The following is a 23,915-nucleotide window of genomic DNA, read 5'->3' on the forward strand; positions in this document are numbered from 1 at the left end:
GGATTAGCACCATACTCCAGTAAATACTCCTGTAAAAATAAAACATGTGATATGTAGTATATAATCTGTAAGAAAAATTGGGGAGCTTAAAAGAATAGAATATTTGTTTTTCAGGTAAATTCAGTTAAAATATAACTTGGCCATTTGTGACGTGAAAATATAGCATTAATTGTGATGAAATTGGACATTTTTGACCTGAAAACATAGTTCATATGACCATCAACATGTTGCAACAGAACTGAAATCCTGTAAATTTGCATAACTTGCATTTACCAACACAAAGTTCCTTTGGGGATTCACTTATATTGATTTCTTATGCACAAAGACATAAATAAGACCTAAGCAAATTTTAGCTGAAGTACGCTGTTGGACAGAACTGTGGGATATAATGAGGACGGTTGTTTGAAAGGAGTTCTGCGATGTCTGTCAGTGGTGTGGTTTTTTGGAGAGGATTGACAACGGAGTCAGAAGCTCCACGTTTCAGCTGAGGCTCCAGGCAAGCTCTGTTTTCAATCAAGGTCGGATCCCAAATGTGTTCCTGTTCACTCTCCCATGCACATATACATAAACACCACCCGTCTGCTCTGGAGTGTTTACGCTCTCACTTGCTTTGACCTGAGATTTAAACAAGCATAGAGTTTATTGAATTAAACTGACCCCAGTTACTTTCCTTTCAAAGAAAACAATCCATTTAAAATTTGAACGTTTTTTTGCACGAATTGAAATTGCAAATGAAGGAGGACTTCCATGTAACTGCACACCTAAATCAATGATTCTCCATATTTCTGAAGAGACAAAAGCAATCAGGTTGTGATTATCTATAGAGCTGCACAATAGAACACAGAAAACTAATGCAGAACAAATGAAACAATATGTCTTAATATTAAAAAGTGCTCAAACTAGTGTATTTATTTTAGTTTAAATTGAAGTTCATAAAAATAGAAAATTCATCAAAGACAATAAAATTAAAAAAAGACACAATATATAGGGAAACCAGCAGCAATACTTGATATTAACAAGGACGCTCACTGCAGATTTTCTACTTTTATACGTAGCGTCTAGATTTACAGACACTAAATCCTGTCCACCAGTGTTGTTCAAGGACAGATTTAAATCTTCTGAGGTAGACTCAGGCCTGAAAAAACACTGAAGGCCACATCATTCTGGACCACAACACTACTAAAAGTACAGAAACCCCCCCAAAAAACAAATATTCATTCTATGATACACAAACAGTGCAACTGTGTGATATTACAAAGGAATGCAGAAAAATGTGCAAATCAGTCACTTTATGATCTACACCAAAGTCAGTCAAACTTTTATTAGTATCGATTTAGAAGGCAAGGTCTCCATCTCCTTCCATGTGTGTGGTTTTTTTTTTATCTCTCCTTATGTTTTACGGCGTCGTTTTCCACTGGCAGGTGACAAAGATGCACCCGCTCGTCTGAGACTGGATGGTACCTCTTGGACCAAAGTCTTCTCTGGATCTCTGTAAAAAAAAACAAAAAAACATATTTATTCAGAGATTAGGCTTTTGTGTATCGAGATTAGAGATATGCATTTTCTTTCTCAGTAAAGATGTATCCTTAAGAGATATTCATCATTATTCCACTGCAAGAAACCATGAAAAGTAAAGGCAATGAAACACTTTTTCTAAAACTTCTTTTCTGCGATTCACCAAAATGGCAGAGCACAAAGATGATTTATTTAATCATTAACACAATAAGTACAGCACATTCAAATATCCTTCAGTATGTGAAAGTACAAAGAGAATATAATGCCTATTCAGCAGTTGTCTCCTCACAACCAGCAGTTCATTAACACTGCAAGTTACTTTACTTTGACCAACTAATGCAGTTCACACAACAGACATTGTGCAGCCATTCACAGGAGAGGGGAGCGCATAGTGCGAGTGCATCCATACTTTACTGCTATCCCTGTGAAGTGAAATTATTCAGGCCTCTATCTTAAACAACAGACTTTCTAACAGTCTCCTGAGAAATCCATTAAATTCAACTTAATGGTTGCTCACAGCGGCATTAATCATGAGCATATAACACTGTATTTGCTTCTGAAATTACTTATGTTTTAACTGCCATTATTCTGGTAGTGAAATAGACAAGTAGGTGACAGGAAAGGCTCATTTTTAACAGAACCTCAACAAGTTTTTTTTTTTTTTTTTTTTTTTTTTTTTTTTTTTTATGTGTAGCTGGTGTAAGAATGGGCCAAGATACAAAAACAGAAATGGAGTTTCTAAGTACGATTCTACGTTAACAAAAGCCTTATTGTTGATATACAAACACATCTGTAGAGTATCTAATGCTTCCAAGTACACTGTTGTCTCAGTATAGATTTTTGTTGCCTTGTCAATATATTTCCTGCTATGTACACTCTGGCAGCTCAGTATAAGTTGCAGAATCATTACTGTTGCACCTCTGGCAAACTAGAGAGCACTCCATAGGAGATCCTCTCCATAGGAAATGTTCAGATAATGCAGAGAAGAAACCTAGGGGGAGCCCTGAAACTACACTGTGTTACATGTGGAACCACTTTCAACTCGACACGAAGCACTTTCCTCCGATAACTATGCAGACATACTGTGTGTGTATATACACACACATATAATATACATCACCCTCCAGGCAGTGACAAGGTTGTCTACCTCTTTATCTCAACTCTGGACTGAAAAAACAATAATCTTGTGGCATCTCCACAGTTTGTTTTTTTTATATAATTGGGTGAAGAGAGAACTATATATGTATATGTGTACATGTATATATGTATGGCTGTATTTTAAGCTAAAATGGATCATCCTTGAGGGGTATTTCTTCTAGCTGTTTTTTTTTCATCCTTTGAGCGCACCCACAGACACCTGACTCTAATCAGCGGTGATCAGGTGTGTGTCATTCATCTGATGGGTTATTGGTAAAAGGAAATAGAAGAGCCGAGGGACAGATGTGTGTGGCAGAGTCTCAGGAAGACTTTGTGGGACCTCAGTGAATGAACCTGAGGGAGTCAACTTAAAACTCTATCATTACAAAAACGGAAGACTGTCTTACCTGTGTGGGGATGCACCACGACTTGTAACGCCCAGATCTGGGACCTTCACTGGAGAGAGTGAGGCTGAACTTTTTTTCTCCTTTTTTTGGAACTGTGGCATCAGTCGCTTTTTTAGTTGGGGAGCAGGGGGATTATTTTGCGTAAGCACACTAGACTTATGGACCACAACTGTGGATTTCTTTTGGGGACTTATAGTGAGTGAATGTGTGCAAAAGGAGTGGGCAGACTCTGATTTTCTGTTTGTGTATAATGTTTGAGTTGAACATTTTGGATTGATATATATGTTGGAGCGAACCTTCAGTTGTCTCTCTTCTTTCCATTCTAAAAACATTTACCTTGTTAACAGCCTTCAGTTTATCTGTGATTCTTTTTGTAGTAATAGTTTTAAATTAAGCTGATTGTTACAATCTGGCACTGAAATTTGAGGGTCAGAAGCCCCCGTGTATGTACATAGAGAGTAAGGGGACATCTACAGTGAGTAGAAGGGATTACTACTAAGCAGGCAGACTCTGAGTAAGGACTTGGACTAAAGCAATCAATAGTTAGTGTAAGCAAGTGTCATCTTTGCCAGCGTCTGACAAAAGCTGGCGGATGGAGATAAAGCCTTCCTGACTGACGGAAAATGTCTTTTCACATTTGTTAAAAACACAGACTTTGCTTCCACCCGTTGGGTTAATGAATCATTTCAAGGAGCAAACATTACTGTTGAACAAATAATGATATACAACAAAAGTGTTCTAAGGAGGGAAGCTATTAAGAGTGTACACTGCCACCTACACACACTTACATCAAATCAGACTGAATGAACAGAGGCTTGATTGTCCACAACAAACTCAAGGTGAAACAACATTTGGATGCATGTGACAGTAAAGGTTTCAGAATGTGAAATGTCCTTTAAAAGTCCTGTCTGTGTGCGGCCAAGGAAACAACACAGCAGGATGATAACATTTTAATCGCTGTGACTGCTATACACTGCAGTATGTCCGAGCGTCAAATTATAGACAGTAACATTTGGGCGACTGAAGGATCTTTCCTAGAATTGCCCAACTTGCACGAGGAAAAATGTGTCTATCATGGAAGAGGACAACAGATTTCTGAGTAACACTATCTGTGGAAGCAGACACATTTGCAGAGTGTAAGCTCTGCTGGTTTTGCTGCAGTTTCCATCCCAATTAATGATGACATATAATCATCATACATTATATGTGATACCATTATTATATGTAATATGATCAAATGCAAATATATATGTGATTGGATGGAAACCGTGTGTATGTAATGATGTCATATTGCTGGAAATTGCCACATTTCACATTAATTTGAAGCTGTAGATACAATCTATGAGATGGTTAACATTTATCATAGGTAGGTGACATTGCTTGGGCCTTGAGAAGATACTAACTGTTGATTGCTTTAGTCCAATCTAATGCTACCAGAGTTGAAGTGCCTGCTTCCCAGTAATTGCAATGGCTAAGAAACCCTACACTCATTCACATGTGCAAAGTTCTGTTAATAAGCATGCTGAAACATAATCTTATGTTTACATTTAGCACATATTCATTTAATTATTTAGCGCATATTTTTACTCATGACCCAATGTTTTGCTTTCTCAAACCAACGGTCCTGTAAGCATTTTTAATAGTAATGTAAGACTACTGCTTATCTAAGAAGTATGTTGTTGGACCTATCACGTTGCCTAAAACACAGCTACACTGAGCTCCAAATTGCATTCACACAAAACTAATTGACAAGTAATGGCAAATATTAAAGATAAACATGAATCAATATGGAAACAATTTTCTCTCTAGAGATGGCAGCATCTAATATGTGGCAGAGCAGAAAAATAATTAAAGTGTTAATTTTCTATCATTATGTAGCAACAGAAGATTCACTTACTCAATGCTTCGAGGTGTCTCTGGACCAAAAATATCTGAAACAGAGCTGTGTGGGGAAGAGATGTTTAATTTAGAGAGTTTTACAGGAGATAAAGGGAATCCACTGTAGCAACACTATGTGTGAATAAGAAAACTTGAAAAGATATCATAAAAAGAACTTGAGCAGGAGTCTACCCGACAACTCTAAGTCTACCAGATAAGGAGGGTTTATTACAGATACACAATGTTTGAATAAACAAGCTTCCTGTGAGTACCTGCTCTGAAATGGTGCTGATTTTCCACTGCAGTGCTCTGTAATGCATTCTACAACTTGTACCTATTAGTCTCGTATGAGGAAATGCATTTATTACACATGCTGTTGTCACTGGCTGAGCCATGTCAATGACAAGATCAACAATGCAGAAAATAATCCATAATATTAGTTCACAAGGAACAAAAAATCTTTTTTTGACTTTTTCCAAATGTCAAAGCAGATTCCCTTTTCTCTGCCTGATTTCAAGCTCAAGGCTTTGGTTGCGTGAGGCTGCCTGAGGCAAACACTTCAAAACAAGTCCAACAATATATGTATACATAGTGTGTGTGTCTGTGTGTGTATAAACACATCTTTCATCTGCTTCGTGCCATCAGCTGGTGAGATGTACAGCTAACATTATAACTCTATACCTCAACACATACACATGCACTAATGCAGAAAAATGCTTTCCACGTTATTCATCATAAAATATGAAAAATAATAAGAGAATATAATGAACACATACAGGAGAGCAATAACAATAAAGACAACCACTGGAAGATATACAGTGGGTATGGAAAGTATTCAGACCCCCTTAAATTTTTCCATTCTTTGTTATATTGCAGCCATTTGCTAAAATCACTTAAGTTCATTTTTTCCTCTTAATGTACACACAGTACTGCATTTTGACAAAAAAAATGAACTGTAAACATTTTGGTAGATTTATTAAAAAAGAAAAACTGAAATATCACATGACCATAAGTATTCAGACTGTTTGTGGTGACACTCGTATATTTAACTCAGGTGCTGTTCATTTCTTCTGATCATCCTTCAGATGGTTCTACACCTTCATAGGAGTACAGCTGCGTTTAATTAAACTGTTTGGACTTGATTAGGAAAGGCACAAATGTGTCTATAGAAGACCTTACAACTCACAGTGCATGTCAGAGCAAATGAGAATCATGAGGTCAAAGGAACTGCCTCAAGAGCTCAGAGACAGAACTATGGCAAAACACAGATCTGGCCAAGGTTACAAAAGAATTTCTGCTGCACTTCAAGTTCCAAAGAGCACAGTGGCCTCCAGAATCCTCAAATGGAAGACGTTTGGGATGACCAGAACTCTTCCTATAGCTGGCCGTTCAGCCAAACTGAGCAATCGAGGGGGAAGAGTCTTGGTGAAAGGGGTAAAGAAGAACCCAAGGATCACTGTGGCTGAGCTCCAGAGATCCAGTGGGAAGATGGGAGAAAGTTGTAGAAAGTCAACAATCACTGCAGCCCTCCACCAATTGGCCTGACAGAAGCCTCTCCTCAGTGCAAGACACATGAAAGCCTGCATAGAGTTTGTCAAAAAACACAGGAAGGACTCCCAGACTATGACAAATAAGATTCTCTGGTCTGATGAGACCAAGATTGAACATTTTGGCCTTAATTCTAAGCGGTATGTGTGGAGAAAACCAGGCCCTGCTCATCATCTGCCCAATCCAATCCCAACATTGAAGCATGGTGGTGGCAGCATCATGCTGTGGGGGTGTTTTTCAGCTGCAGGGACAGGATGAGTGGTTGCAATTGAAGGAAAGATGAATGTGGCCAAGTACAGAGATATCCTGGACGAAAACCTTTTCCAGAGTGCTCTGGACCTCAGACTGGCTTCGCCTTCCGACAAAATAATGAGCCTAAGCACGCAACTACACTAAGGAAGGAGTGGCTTTGGAGCAACTCTGTGACTGTTCTTGAATGGCCCAGCCAGAGCCCTGACTTAAACCCAATTGAGCATCTCTGGAGAAACCTGAAAATGGCTGTCCACCAATGTTCACCATCCAACCTGACAGAACTGGAGAGGATCTGCAAGGAGGAATGGCAGAGGATCCCCAAATCCAGGTGTGAAACATAACGTGCCCGCACTTGAAAACCCTTGACCTTCAGTCCACGCCAGGGTTTCTCAACCTTTTTTGAGTCAAGTCCAACTAACAGCAAAATCAGCCTACTGGTACATCCCCATACCTGAAAATGCCAGACAGAGGGAGGGAAGTACTTCTACAAGTAACGCAACGGACATGTATGTGGAGAATGTGGTGGGTTATATAGCGCTGTAGATAAAGCTGTGAGAAAGTGAAAGTGAGATGTATTAGCTCAAAAGGATGTTTCTACCTCAAAACTGAGCAAAGGGTCTGAAAACTTGAGACCATGTGGTATTTCAAAAATGTTTTTTTTTTTTTTTTTTTTAATAAATCTGCAAAAAATGTCTACAATTCAGTTTTTTCTATCAAAATGGGGAGCTTTGTGTACACTGAGGTAAAAAAAAAAAATAATAATAATAATTTTAGCAAATGGCTGCAATACAATAAAGAGTGAAAAATTTAAGGGGGTCTGAATACTTTCCATACCCACTGTATATGTAAAAGATTTAGGAAGACATAGTTTTTTTACTTATTTATTTTATGTCAATACAAATCCTCTTTATGTACAATTATGAAATAGAAAAAGATGTCTCAATCTTATTCAGTGAAATAACACAATACCTGAAACCCATATTATCTATATAAAATGTAAAACCATGTTCATAAAACTTAAGTTAATAGGGAATAAAAAATACACATATGCATAAACAGTCTGTGTGTGAATACTGAAAGTAAATAAAAGTATTTAAACTTCTATTTTTTCAAGGTTTAAAGATGAAATTGCTTTACACAATGGTAGAAATGGTGTCAAGTTACTGAGAAACAAATTAACTTGAATAGAGACATAATACTAAATTACAACTGGATTAAAAGATTAAAATTTCTAAAACCAGTGACCCATGGGTTCTGCCCTCTCATAACACCTCCAAAGTAGGGACTGAAAGCCAGATTACCATGCAAAATTAACATGCAAATATGGCAGAGTACTAGTTAAAGATTGGTAACAGCATCATCTATCCATCTACCAGCTTTGCATTTAATATTAGACTTTTGTGTTTTCCACAGTGATGTTTACCAGAAAAAACCTTGTGCCATTTGCCTGTTGATTTCTCGTTAATTCTAAGGTTTATAATAATGTACTCTTTCGATAAACAGCTGTAATGACTATCAGGCATGGGGAAAATGATGGGAAAATCCCTTTGTAAGATGCAATAGTTTAAGGTTGACTCTGCATGCATCGCTGTTGGTCTTCCATGCCTTTAGCAAACACTGGACTTTCCCTTTATAGATCATTTCTACAGTGGTCTATCTTTGTGGTGGACAAATACACATGGGGGAATTTAACTCTGCAGTGTCAGCTGTCCTTGTACATGGTTATAATTATGATTTTGTCTGGATGATGTCTTTGATTTATAGGGTGAGTACGGTTATAAGAGAAACTTTTTCATCCTAAATTGTACTTGACTTCAAGCAATCACACAGAAATAGTTTTACTGCTACAGTTAACAGTGTGCCGAAGGCAGCTGCTTTCCTAATTAAGTGGTGATGCCTGAGGAAATGGACAGGCGCGGTAGCCCAACTTAATTTCCTGGGAACAGAAGAAAAGGGTTGTGTTTGGAATGGAACTATCTTATAGCATACTGATTCTGACCAAAAGTAGTTAAATTTACACTATGTCAAAGAAGAGTTGAACGATATTAAGCTATACTGAACCAATTTCACTGAATGATGTACTACAAATTACAATGTACAACAACCATCTTCTCGTAACTAGCATTTAGGTGCTAATCAGTGGACTAGTGTTCCCTAATTACATTAAATAGAAACATATCTCAGGAAAATTTCACAAAACTGCTGTGAGCAGCAAGGGAGATGAGCTACTAGCAGTATATAAAATTGCTACTGTATGACTAGCACCCAGTTCTTTCAATTCAAATAATAACTGTTGACCAAAATTAGACAAATAAGTTAACTCAATAACAACCACCACAATCAAATGATATGAACAACGTCATACATAGCACAAGATTTCACAGATTTTGGTGTCAAAATACAACTCAAACTGTACAAAATGTCAACCAACATCGACAAGGTAATTGTTTCTACATGATCTTAGACACCTAGTCATATAACTAGTCTATCAGGCACGGTATGTTACTATATAAGATAGCATCTAGTAGACAGTATGTAATTCCTTATATAGTCAAGTACAGAAAGGTTCTCAGCCTACAAGAAGCTCACAGGTCTTCAATTTAACATATTTCTAAATGTTTAAGTGTATGTTCACATCTGCTTCTGAAAGTGGCACACATTTTATTCTGATAATTTCTTCTTAATAGAAAATGAAAGTTCATATCTGAGAGCATGACCAAATCAATATGCACAAGTAGGAGCAGAAAGCTTTCCATCAGATTTTTATCTATGGACATGGCACAGGTAAATCCTCAGATCTATATATTCATTAGGTGACAGCTTGGAGAAGAGGCTGCCAATACGAGTCTTACGGATGCAGGTTACGAAGGCAGAATGCAGTCCCAGGGATAATAGTGTAGTTTGACCACTGGGCTTTAGAGGGACAAATTAAAGGTCTAAAATTTACAATCACATTCTTCAGGGATTTAAGAAAACGTATCAATAAAAAGAGAAGATGTAGAGGTTAAAGTGAATGTACTTTTTTTTTTTTTTTAAGCCAGGGTGCTTTTCTTTTTTATATGGTCTCAGAGATCCAGCTCTTATAGTAACAGTTAAATGAATTCAGGAGGGAAAAGAGGCTGAAAGAAGATGTCCATGGTCTATGTGTTGTAAAAGAATAAAATAACTACTCCCGCTGAGAATCTTTTTCAAGGTTCACATAGAAATTTTCTATATTGTTTTATACACCATTCTACTGCACTTCCTCTTTACCCTGAATTTACTGCCAATAAAATAAACATGATTCCATTCTAAGGATGGTACCTGTATCTATTTTTCATTAAGGATAATTTGGTCAGTATCACATTACTAAACTGCAGCGTCTCTTCACATATATCAGGGTGCTTGCTCTTTATCCAAATACAAAATTCCAGACTTTTTCCAGACATTTTCAAAACTGCTATTTTTTTCCCCAGACCTTGACTTTATGTACATTTATACTTGCGCACCAACTTGTTTGGTTGAGATTGTACCTGTTGTGTGTAGTAGAAAAGTTAATTTTATTAAATGTTGAATGAATAAATGCGTAATTCACAGTAGATTAGGATTTAGTGAGTTTTTTTCAAAACATGAAAATCACAAAAGTGCATGGATATCACATAAACGAGTTTCACTAGACTCATTCCAGTACTGACCAGTTAGTGAAATCATATCAAGTGTTTTATATGCTTTCTCATGTATTTCTTATCTTACAAGATTATGTGCCTTTGAGCATACTCTAAAATTCGACTATGAGAGAATTTTTTCCCCATACTTTATTAAGACTTCCACACAAAATTCCAGACATTTCAAAATTCCATACTTTTTAAGACTTTTAAGACCTGTGCAAGCACCCTGATATATTACTGCTTTCTCTCACGTATGTGACAATTAACAGCCACATACATGAGAGACTTACAGACCATAGACATGGGATACAAATATTTTATTAAAAAGGTGATATTTTGCTTTTTAAATGTAATAATGCGTTTTAAAACATTTCCCTGTGGTCTACATAAACTGTAAATGCTATGCTTGGGTCTGAATTCTAAATTAATTAAACTCCTCGGGCCCATCTTCAACCCTATTTTTGAGTAATGACATGAGAAAGGTCATTTTGAGTGCTGGCCCTTTAAATGCAAATGACCCCACCCCCTCCAGGTCGTTGGCTGTGCTGCTCTGTCCCGTTCAGCCACTTGAGTTCGTTAATACAACCAACAACTGAGCATTTTAGGTAATTGGCTTGAAGTTTGGACATATTTTCAGTATGGACTACAACTGCTGCTGCTGCCAGACATTTATGGCGTACTCGGAGAAATGTGTTCGTCGGAAGTCTTGACCTTATATGTGCAAATGTCGTGACGTAACTAGTTATAAAATGGAACAAATTAAGAAGGAATTAAAACGGGTTGAAGAAATCTGCTTGATTTTTGCCTGAATTAATATGAAGATAGTTTTGCAGCACCTGGAGGGTTCAAATGCAAACTTTATGAATTGTTAGGGTCCCCAAACACACAAATAAATGTACCAAAGACTAATAAAAGTGGGTTTAGCAAAATATGACCCCTTTAAAAGATGTATGTGTTTTTATATCAACTGTTGTGCTGCGCTGTGATCTTTTTTTTTTTGTTTTCTGACATTAGCCAATTACATTTCTAAACAACCAGTCTAATGTGGCACATTGTTGCAGTGGTAGAGGAGCAGATAAGAGGCACTTCATTGAAGAGGAACTTGAAAATGAGAACTGGGATAACAGAAAATCTCACCCAAGACCCCTACAGACACTTCAGTGTAGCTGTTATCATGGAGGTGGGCAACTGTCAACACTGTTAGCTTAATAAGAGAGTTGAGTGATGTCCATAACAAACCACCAGCTCTCAACAAAAGACACAAACATCACTTAAGAACACAAGCATGGATAATCTTGCCTAATTCACCTTTAATATGCTGATTCAGGATGTGCTGTTACTCTGTTATCATGCAACTCTGTGCTTAAATGTAGAATATTAGAGTGGCTTTAAAATAATTTACTATAACGAAAAGCTAATCATAGATAACACTTTCAATTATAGGCTACATCAAAATTAAAATGGCATTAGGTGTAAGTGGTCTATAATGAGGGACTGGCAGGCAAAGCAGGTGGTCTGCTTTCTGGGTGACTTAATAATAATAATAATAATAATAATAATAATAATAATAATAATAATAATACTAACAATAATAATAATAATAATAATAATAATAATAATATCATACAATAAATCCTAATTCATTTCACCTTAGATTTGATGCACATTGTCAAATTACTGCCCTGTAAACACCACATGTATAAATACTAGGGCTGCACGATTTTGGCAAAAAAAAAAAAAATCCCGATTTTTTCCTCTAAAAACTCGATTTTGATTTCGATTTTTGGGTAAAACTACAAAAGACAACAGAAGTCAGCATGCCATTTTCGTGAGCAGCCAACAATGCAAGGCACTGCTCTAACCTCAAATCTGTGATGGGATCACGTGATGAACCCACAGAAGTTTTATTCTTAATTAAATCTTTATTGAATGAAGTAGAGTATACAAACAATGTATACAACAAGAAAATAACAGAAGTTTGTCAGGGGGAATACACTATATAATACAATGTCCAAATCAGAGCAAATACTTATGTTTTTTTATAGCCTTTTTGTTTCCACATTTATCTAACAGCTTTAAATAAAGTTCAACATCTTTCAAAAAATAAATAATATTTGGTTTTGTGTAACAGAACTTACATTTGTGAATGAAAAATTTAGCAAGTAAGAGGACTAAATTATATATACATATATATACATATTATATATATACATATTATATATATATATATATATATATATATATATACACATACATATATATACATATTATATATATACATATTATATATATATATATATACATATATATATATATACATATATATATATATATATATATATATATATATATATATATACACATATACATATATATATATATATATATATATATATATATATATATATATATATATACACACACATATATATACACACATATATATACACACATATATGTATATATATAATATATATATTTGTTTTTGGTTTTTTTGGGGGTTTTTTTTTCTGGGTATCTGGGCCCACAGAAGTGATACCAATGTAAGTCAGTGACAGGCATCAGTCGTGCATGCGTGCGTGTGTGCGTGGACCACGTTAATATGAGTGATCCACATGCGGTTCTATTTAAACTGGGGGATCCGTGCGTGGAATAGACCGACCCAGGACACACTGGAGGGATTCTATCTGTGGAGCTGGTGGATGTGTGTGGGCACAGGGCTGTCTGAGCTCCTCTGCTGAGGCTGCTGACCCCGAGACCCGGACCCGGTTCGGAAGAAGACAGTACGGTACGGATCCGGGACAACGTAAGATGAGTGATCCACATGCAGTTCTATTTCAGTTGCGGGATCCGTGCGTATAGCCACGGCTTACATTGCTATAAGTACTGCGGGCTCATTAACACATTTAAAGTCCGGTCATTACACAGACTTCTGTGACAGACCGCTGTCACTGATAGGAGGAGGAGCCTACGGGAGTCCGCAAGCGCGCGGCCCGCAGGCACGAGAGAGATGAAATCGATTTTACGATTTCCCTTTTTTAAAAATCGTACTAATTAAAAAATCCGATTTCGATTTAAAATCGATTAATCGTGCAGCCCTAATAAATACTCGTATTAACAGGAAGGTACATTGTTAAAGTCAGAGGGGACAAAGGCTCAAACATGTCTTTTATCATCATCCTTTGTAAGATTTTACTATATCAGAACCCTGTCTTGTTACAGAATGAAAAGATCCAACCACTATTGGTGTTTAATGGTGAGTAACTAACAGGAGCCAAAATACCGCTGTCCAGAACTGCAAAAATCACCTTAACACGGTGCCGTTCACCTGCCATTATTCTTTTAAAAGCAAGACTAATAGACTCATATTTCTGACATGCATGTTATCTCTGGGAATAATTATTAGAGCACCTAGGTTTTCCTGTAGAGATTCAAAGCAACAGCTGTTTAACATGGCTGTTTGATATTCTGTTCCCAGAATATAAATTACCTTGGGACTGTTTTCCAACATCAGATGTTCTTAATTTACATCTTACTTAGTAGTTTTGTTGTTCTTTGTTGTAAATTTTAAATGCAGCTTATTTCTTTGTTTAATATGTAAAGCAAATATCTCATGTGGCTTTTGCCAGATTCTTGCCTCGCACCTGCAGACAAGAAAGCCCTGATGGCTTTATGAGTCCTTTAATGACAAATGTTGACTTTTCACTACTTTGACTTTTCACTACTTTGTCCCAGTGGTCCAATAATTCCTTCCAAAAATGGACACAGCACTAGATGCAACCTGATCCTAAAATTCTGGCAGGGTATCTATAAATCCCACATACTGAGCCTTCATTACAGTACGCCAGCTTTGTTTGGTTCATTGTAAACAGGCAAACCAGGCTGACAGGTCTGATATCTGCTTTAAAAATGGCTTCAGACTCACCTGCTGATAGACACATCACTATATGTAGGGCTGGATGACAGTAAAATCTCTCTTGAAGCTGGCTCCTCATCAGCTGCTCTGTCTTCTAACTTCAGCACTAAGGAGCTCTTTGAGTCCGTCATGTCATCTGTAGAAGGAAAAAACACTTATCATTATGTCAGACAGCGAAGGAATCAATTGATGGGGAAATGGCCTATCAAATACACCGAGTAAATAATGAATGGGCTGGTTGACCTCATTTATTTTTTGGTTGTAAGTTATTTTAGTTTACACTGTGACATGTACAATACGCAAACTATGACGGGTCACATTTTTTTCCCTCTTTCATGAGTCCTCTTAACATTACATCTAACTCAATATGCAAAATTCTGTTGGGTTTCTGTAAATTGGCTTAGAGTCTGGTTTTGACCAACTCTATATATAAAGTGTCATGAGATAATTTTTTTGTTGTGATCTGGCGCTATATGAATAAATTTGAATGATTGAGTGATTTGATTGGTTTTCCCTTGTAAGTTGCTTTGGAAAAAAGCGTCTGCCAAATGCATAAACATAAACATAACATAAATGACTATGCCTTACAGCAATGTTTTTTCAGCCTTGGGGACAGGACCCCACAAGGGGTCGCCTGGAATTCAAATGGGATCACCTGAAATTTCTAGTCATGGATAAAAATAAAAACTTACTAATAAGAAATATATGGTGAGTTGACAGAGACGATCCCAATACATAAAAGACATGACAAACTCTGAAGATGAAACTGAAGCACTGTGGTACTGTTTATCTTTCAAATGTTCATTGTGGCCAGTTTAAGATGCTGAAGCTCTTTCATAATTCATAGTTTGAGTCATTGTTTGTTCAGTATTAATTGTCAGCCTTGTAAACACAAGCTGTTCAGCCTTGTAAATACAAGCTGGACTGACTGTACATGTCCTGACCAAGGAGAGTAAAATTCTCACTTTGCACCCATAATAATATACATTATATAGCTTAAATGTTGTCTAAAATTAACGTTTATTTGCAACATAGTATAGCAAACTTTTACATGATCAAAAACAAATTAATTTTAGCAAAAAAAAAAACATCTGTTTTGAATGTCTGGGGTTGCCAGAAATTTGTGATGTTAAAATGGGGTCACGAGCCAAAAAAGGTTGGGAACCACTGCCTTACAGTTAAGGATAAGAACTTCAGCTTCAAAATGAGGCTGCTGTGGAAGTGTCCCGAAGCTGTAACAGCACTGATGGCCACTGGGGTTGACTCTGGCTGCAGTCACTGAACTTCCCTCTAAAGATACTTGGGCAATTTCTTTTTCCAGGACTTTGGCCTTATTTGTTTTACTTGATCCATGTAATAAATCCTTTGGTGGTCCACCTTTAAATTTTTCATTCATTAATTTCATCTCAGATCAAATACAAGTCTGTGATATGTGCCGCATTGGGCTTTGACTGGCAGGTTTTTGGCAGACTTTCAGAATTTCTCTTAATTTAATACAACACATTTTTTTTCCTGGCATCCAGCTCAACTGCAGTTGTGGTTATCAGCTTACACCATAATACTGTAAATTGTGTTAAGCAATGCTTGATAAAGTTTACAGTTTTATTGAATTAGCTGGCTACTGTTTAGCATTAGCTCTCCCATGACCACTCACAGATATCTCTGATCACCGGTGTCCCACAGTTCCGCCCTTTTTGTTCAAATATCTTAATTTCCATCAACAAGAAGTAAACATGTTGATGGCCAAGTCCTGAATTACAGGCTTCAAAACAGCAGTTCAGAAACCAGTGGATGACATCATGGTTTCCTTGTCCACTAATTATATACATTCTATGCTTACCCTCCTCTTCTGTGCATGCAAAATGTAAGATTCATGTAACACGCAAAAAAACAAAAACAAAAACATTCATTCATTATAGTTGTTGGCATATATTATCTGTTTTCCAGATATGGACAGCACAAACAATGTGAACTGAAACATCTAATTTAGCAAAGATGGAGCAATACATTAGTACACATACAAAAAAATCCAGCAGCTCCTAGAATCCCTGTCAAGTTACATTTCAACGGTAATGTTTCTATCATAACTACCTCAGCTAGCCAATACTCCCCTCTATACTAAACATTACTACAATTCACTTCTCACAGTGGTGAGGAGAAAAATAAAGTGTCAGACATAGTGTACAATATAATAACAGAGAAGTGATTTTGGATGGTTTATTTTGCACTGTAGGGAATGTTGTTTTTCTAAAATAAACCAAAAGAGACAAGGTGAACTTGACGCAGTAGGACATGTGGAATAGGTGACCTGCGCTGAAGGGCATTACAGAGGCTTAAAAATCTCCTGCGTAGAAAAAGTCAATATGTATGGCAATACCTGCAGAGCGTGTAGTGTGTTCACTCTCCTCATCATTTGTTTCCCTTTTCATACAAGTCTGCCTTTTTGTTTCCAGGCGACCTCGGACCTGGGCAATCAGACGGGAGAAGTCGCTGCTGTGCTGCTTCCCTGTGTGACAATAACAGAGAAGAACAGGTGTTGGACAACATAACACCTAATGTCATGAAAACACACCTAAACTACTCATCAAGCTACATGTAAATCTACAGCTGCAGGTTAAAGTCAGGATTATATTAAGGGTTCATTCATTTCATTTATTCATTTATTCTGAGCATTCACAGAATACACAGAAAATAAGAAAGACGTATTTAATCCCACCCCTATACATTCATCCACAAATTCAGCGTTTCTTAATGTCCAGAGTTGATTGGATGCCAATCATGTAGTGGGTGACAAAGAAAGCACATTCAGCAATGAATCACAAAAAATAATATAAAGAAATAGATGCAACCAAACTCACAAACACAATACAAGATACTGCATGTTGCTTGGTGATGATCAGTATCAATATTCAGAATGCAGACTCATTTTTCTTTGTGAGATATTATCTGTCAAGTCAATCAGATAAGTATTTTGACTCCAGGTTGACAAGTTCTAACCTTGAACGACTGAACAGATTTGGGGGGGAGAAAAGGTTTCATTCATGAGCTATTCTACTCTTTACTTTTTAACAATGGTCTAACACTTTTTCTTCCTCATAACTCAGACAAGCCACAGCAGTTAGAAAGCTTTAATTAAAATATCCTTGAATATTTACTGGACTAAAAACCCCTCAAAATTCTTTAGATCTGATTAAAAATGTATTTTGGTTTCCGAGCTTGTTAAGAGCTAAACTGGTTCTGCACAGTTTTGCATGGTCAGTTTTTAAACATTATAAACCATGATGAGCTGTATTTCATAATGTTCAATTAACAGAAATAACCTATTTTGATGCATCCAGCAGCTTAGCTTCAAAACACGGCTGAGAGGATGTAAACTGATTTAGCAGCAACTGAATGAACAGGAGCTATTGAACGTTAATGACTCAACATAAATTTTCAGAAATGAGGACTTCTCAGGTGATTTCCTTATGAAGTGGGATCTCCATTTTGCCTTGCAGTTGTGATGCTTATGCATAAACAGATACTGGTTATGTAGGAAGTAAAAGAACATGCTGTCCCATTAAGAAATAGCTGTGAGCTCTTGCTGGATTGGTGTATGCATGTATGTGTGTACGTGTCTGCTGCTTTCACCTTCCTGTCTGCTCATTCACCATTCCCCATGGTGGCAGAGTGAGTCATCCACATCCTCCTCTGATAAATCAACGAGGTTATCACAGCGGTGCAGCTATTTATAGAACCCACCTTCTGTGAGTCACAACCATTTGTCAACCAGTTTTAAAGTTAGCTCTGCAGAGTTATTTCTAACAACCTTTTCATCTCATTCCACTGTGTCAATATCAGTTCAGATAACATCCCCTAATACCACTGGTTTGGCTTGACCTCTGACCTGAGAATAAAAACACAGACCTGCTCTAGATTCCTGAGCACTTATGTGTTTGAGTGATTACCTTGGAATTAATAGAGAAATTCTCAGACAGATGAACAACAGGCAACGCTTAAGTTCCAAAAAAAAAAAAAAAAAGAAAGAAAAGGAAAGAAAATGTTGGGTAACTTTTATGCAGCTCTCACCAGTTTCACCTTTTCATTCCACCCCTTGCTGCTAAATCACAGACTGCAGACAGAGCAATTCACAGAAATCCTGCTTGTTGTTTTTGTTAATGTGTTCTGGGAGCTAATGGAAGCTGGCTCCAAATGGGTTCTCATTTTTTTGACTGGGTAAATATTCAAAATTACGCAATATATTATGAATATTGCAAATTTTGTTTCCAGAGGACCTGCTTCTATTCTCTACTGTGTACCACATTTAAGTCTATTCTGAGTTTCCTACTCAACTTAATGCCAAGAAAGTGGAAAACTGTAATTCATCGATTAGTCTAAAAGCCTATGATTTGCTGCGGAAGACGGTCATCACAAGCTGTCATTAAATGTACCTAATCTTCTGATGAGATACCCACAGTATGTCTGAGATAAGATTTGTAAAATCTCTGCGGCCATGGCATATGCCCTGGATTGTACTGTGGGCAATGACTCATGAAAAGTGGCCATTAATAGTTTCGCTGTGGTATCCAGGAAAAAAATAGAAAAATCATTGCCAATCATCATTTCCCCACACTGTCTCTTTATTTCAGGCCACTTTGCCTGAAATAAAGAGCTGCTATGCAAATGTCAGTTGAAATGAATAGACGTTCATCAAATGAAACATTAACCTTCAGGGAAAAGAAACATCGTTGGTATTTCAATGCTAGTCTCTTGTATTAGCACATTTCTCAGAGGAAATGTGGATCAGACCTAAGGTTACGCCTTTCTTTACTTTCTTTAAATTCAAGACAAACCCTGATAGAGTAAAAAGCCCCTATATGGCATGGAATAAGAAAAAAGCCATTCAAGGCAAGATGAAACATAATATGTAATAATATGTACCAGAATATAAATTAAAAAAAAAAAAAGACAAAAGAACTAAAATACATGAGGAAAGAATGTTATATGAAAATGTTTAGACATTCCATGATTATTTAAAGAAAGAAGTTTTGTTACAATAACCATCAGTTTCTCTTTAAAAGACAATTCATAGAGGGTACTATTATATATAAGAATATCATTCTATATATTATTGAAATACATACAGGTTTCTAGGTAACCTGCCAGCTCTAATTAAGACAAACCCAGCATTACACTCACTCGAGTCACTGCTTTACACTCAGTCAAACAGTAGCAGCAAATATAAGAATATAAGAAAGTGTTCTGGTAGAACGCAAAAAATAAAAAAAATCACCAACCAAATTGGTTTCCAATAGTTATTTTCAAAATGGAATATTTTGTGACAGTGAAAAGGAGAAAAGGACGTAACAAACCACTTGAGTGAACATATTCGGTCAAATCAACAACAGCCAAAAAAACAAACATTTAGAAAAGAAATGGTCCTGTCTGAAGAAAAAAAGGCTTTGCTTTTCCTTTTGACTAATTTGTTTTGTGTCCTTTCTTTCTTTCTCTTTCTTTCTTTGTACAAGATCGCATTCATAAGAGTTTGTTTTGGTTGTAGTTTGAAGATTAATGCTGACAACTGCCATGCTTGTATTGTCTACAGTGTAGTCAGATGTGCCTTTTAGAGGACATGAGGTCACACAGACAATCTCATTTGTTGCTGTTGTACCGTAACTCACACTCAAGTACATTACAGCCCTGGATGTCATAACAGTGAAAGTTGAAATCCTTAAAAAAAAAACACAAACAAAACACACTTACTATAATTTGAATGCATTTCATCAATCTCCTTCTCTGACTGGTTCTTCGAGAAAACCAGGACCTGTAAAACATTATAGGAGGCAAAATAATAATCATCATTGAGAAAAAAGATCTGCTCAGCATTTCAACTACAACTGCAAAGCTCTTGAGGCTTGTGAAGTTTTCCTTCCCTTTGAAACATTTGGCATGCAATGTTTTATGAAAAAATACAAAGGCCAATGGCCCCGTGGCTCAACAGCCTGTTCTAGCAAGAATCAATAACAAGTTAAATTTGCGAGGTTGTCAGGTTAGAGTCCTGTGGTCTTAATGCAGGAGATCAAACTTCCAATAGAAGTGGGTGGTACTTTCACTGGAGGATAAGTCAACAAATTAAAGGAAAGTCCATATATGACTTCCTGTCAGTGCTCAGTAGGAACCATATTGATATTTCTAACCATTTCCATGTTATAAGCCATCAAAATACGGCCCATTATAAGTAAAAAATGTTTAAAAATTTGTCAAAAATTCAAAAAGCAAAATTTCTGAAAACTGTGATTAAACTTTGTAGACATTGTCCCAATGAAGATATATAAATAAACTGGAAATAAATTTCACCTGTAGTTTCAGTGAAAATATTGTTGAAATCTAGACATTGGTGACCAGTGAGTTTGACCCTTCAAGGTTACCCAAGGTCAAAGGCCATGGACCCAAATGAAAAGTCCATATGTGACTTCCTACCGGTGCTCAATAGTAACTATATTGATATCTGTAACCATTTCCATGTTCTAAGCTATCACATTTTAGCCCATTATAAGTAAGGGCAAATTTTTAACATTTAAAAAATATGCAAAAATTCAAAAATCAAAATTTCTCACAACTGTGAACAAACTTTGTAGAAATTGTTTGGAGGAATCTACATAAAAAAAACCTGAAATTAATCTGACCAAGAGTTTCGGAGAAGATGATGTTTGAAGAAATTGCCAGCTATGACGATGGACACAGAACCTTCACAGAAGCTCATCGGTCAGTGAGCTAAGAAAAATTAAGTGACATTTTCTAGCCATCAGAATATTTTATGCTGCCCTTACCTACAGTATCACAGACTTGCACCATAGTACTACTGAAACATAATGTGCCTGCGCTTGAAAACAAAAAACAAAAACATCTAATTAACATCCTATTTTTACTCATATATTATACTATGCATGGTAATAGAAGAAAAGTAATAAACTGTTATAAGCAGTGAGTATGTACAGGTTTTGCTTTCCCCATCAATTGATTCCTGATCTTCTCATTGGCCTCCACTTCTTTGGCTATGGCTTCAGCTGTTAACAGAGGAAAGACAAACCTTTAATGCTCAGAGATGACAAAAACTGGCCTGTCAAAATCAATTCTGCTATAAATCTAAATGCTCTGGAAAAAAAACCTTCATAAGAATCTTAATCTAATATTTCTATCTGTATGAAAGATCAAGTGGAAAGATCTTTTGATATTGTTGGTCTGCTTAATCAAATACGAAAACATACAGTCATACAGACCAAATAGATTACCTGATTTGGGGTTGAGAGAGTCACACTGAGAGTTATAAATGTGGACAAACTCCCGGTGCCTTTTGATTAACTGGTCTCGAGAACCCTGCACCGAGAGATGGCACTGTTTGAGCCTTCTCTTAAGTTCCTGCATGGAAAGCAGGTTGTATACAAGCTTGGGCAATGGATGTCTTCTGCTTTCAACGGCGCTGAAAACGACAAGGCCAACAGGTTATTTACGTCATCACCGTTCTGTTACATTACTCAAGACTATCAGATGTTGGGGGAGTGTTTCTGCACTCAGCTGTAATTAACATCAGTGAATGTGGTCTGGGACATCAGAAGCAAAAGAGAATAATGGAAATATCAGCTTAATCACATGTATCATACATTTGCCACATCAACTGTGCATATAAATGATATGAAACAACTGGACACACCGTTTGTCAGGCTGATAAAAGGGTCAAATGTGTTTTTCGGCTACCCTGTATATTCTGGCCTGACTGCAGGATTTGACATGGAACCTATTAAGATTGGAAATTAATCCCCACTGACCACATGAGGCCATAATACTAAAACTTCTGTAATTCATCATCATGTCAAAGGTCTAACACAGAGAAAGGGTTTCTTGTTGCTTCACAAATATGACCCACCACTAACGGAGCTAAAACTCCCCAAAGACCTAAAAAAACACAATTTAAGAGGACACTCGCTAAAAAACAGCCTTTCATATTAGTCATAGTCATGTTTGTTATAAAAATAATGACACTGTACAATTTATGTGATAATTGCAAAATTATAACTATATGAGTGTAATATGACTAAAGATGCTGAAAAGCCAAAAATGCTTTTGCTGAGCAGGACGTCAAGTTTCAAAGATAAAAGTAATAATCCTCCTCCCCATACTTGATCTAAATATACTGGAAATTTCAACGGGGAGCAGATCTTTAAAAAAAAAAAAAAGCATTCACGAAGTCAACTGACTTTACAGCTCATTATATTTCATCAAGATATAAAGTTAAAGTCCTGCATTTGGAATATGCCATTTGTTGCTACATTCAGCCAGCTGAGAAGCATTCAAGTCATGTATTATCCAGGCTATGAATATGCAAAGAATTACTGGCATAAATCTGAAATGAAATACTTCTTTTAAACTAATGTCTTACAATACAACAGTTACAAAGCCCTGAGACAAATAGAAGTACATTTTTTCTGCAATTTTCATATTTTCCATAAAGTAACCTGGATATGTCAGTTTTATAACCGTGGCTTTGAGATCCTATGAGAACCAGACATGGCCTTGAATCAAAACTCTAAAAACCTCAACTTATCCTCTTTATGACAGAAATATAAGTTCAGTATCTTTACATTTGGTATTTAAATTTTAAATATACTCTGGTGTGTTAAAATAATAGCACCCCAAAACCCACTGTGGCAAGTAGCATTGAACACTCAGTGTTTCTTTCATTCTGCTCATCCATGGAAAATCTATTAAGTGTCTGTCGCTTATATTGTATATCCCTACAGAGCATTATAGCCTGAGCAAACAACACTAGAAAGCCTCCATTTCAGTATCCTGTAAATGTTCTTTTACCCTCTTAAGCTGCCCTTTTTCTCTCCTCTGGTGAGGCATGTGTCCAGATGCTTGTTTATGAAATTCTGTGGCACATTCACAGAACAGACAGGACACTCCACTGCAAAGGAAAAAGCAGTGTGTTAAAATACCCTCACAAACATCCGTTTTAGCCTTATTAGCCTTATACATTTCCCAAGTGTTAGTTGGTGAATAAGTTGCTGACCTGATGTAAATTTCTCGTTAGCTCATGAAATAGAAATTTCCATCAGGCCAGCATAGAAGGTGGGGGTGGGTTCTAAACCTGGAAAGAGAAAAACTTCACCTTTGACAGTAGGCTTTCTGTCTTTTAATGGTGTTGAGGAATGCGCTGTTTCATCTCCAATACTACACAAGTCTGTATCCTCTTTTTTGACTGGGATCAAACTGTAGACAGGCACCGCCTCTACATCCATTGGCTCTTCCTTCACGTACAGACTGGTATCTTGCTCAGGTTTTTTGCAAGGTGATACTTTGGGCTTCTTTTGGAAAAAGTGACTCAAAACAGAGCTGTTAGTCTTCTGGCCCTTTTCTCTGGGAGTCTTGCATTTGACAGTTGATGCCGGAGTCTTCGGTGATATTGGGGGAGACTCAAAAGTTGTTTTTGACAACTGCTGCCTGGAAAAAGAGGAAAGAAGAATAAAGCGTTTGAGAACAAAAATGTGTGCAGCATATATTTTCACCATACAGCTACACTCCTTTGTACTGTTTAAACATAGTATTGTATGCAGCACTATGTTCCGCTTTCTACCT

General features: G+C 36.7%; 1 protein-coding gene across 3 annotated transcripts in view; it reads right to left on the bottom strand.

Annotated features, from left to right (window-relative positions):
• Positions 1-883: 883 nt before the first annotated feature.
• rad18 (RAD18 E3 ubiquitin protein ligase) overlaps positions 884-23,915 on the bottom strand; it is a 28,525-nt gene continuing 5,493 nt past the window's right edge. For 2 of the 3 annotated variants that reach the window (XM_030134912.1, XM_030134914.1), the window contains 9 exons: positions 23,449-23,780; positions 23,145-23,244; positions 21,572-21,759; positions 21,276-21,346; positions 20,043-20,103; positions 16,678-16,806; positions 14,310-14,436; positions 4,957-5,001; positions 1,307-1,489 (listed from right to left, as the gene is read on the bottom strand). In XM_030134912.1, the coding sequence (XP_029990772.1) occupies positions 1,390-1,489; positions 4,957-5,001; positions 14,310-14,436; positions 16,678-16,806; positions 20,043-20,103; positions 21,276-21,346; positions 21,572-21,759; positions 23,145-23,244; positions 23,449-23,780 (1,153 nt within the window). In that variant the 3' untranslated portion in view covers positions 1,307-1,389. Of the gene's footprint in view, positions 1,490-4,956; positions 5,002-14,309; positions 14,437-16,677; positions 16,807-20,042; positions 20,104-21,275; positions 21,347-21,571; positions 21,760-23,144; positions 23,245-23,448; positions 23,781-23,915 lie in introns of all 3 variants that reach the window. The other variant, XM_030134913.1, reaches the window with a different exon arrangement.

Source organism: Sphaeramia orbicularis, chromosome 5 (assembly GCF_902148855.1).
Source record: "Sphaeramia orbicularis chromosome 5, fSphaOr1.1, whole genome shotgun sequence".
In the NCBI taxonomy this organism is placed as follows: Eukaryota; Metazoa; Chordata; class Actinopteri; order Kurtiformes; family Apogonidae; genus Sphaeramia; species Sphaeramia orbicularis.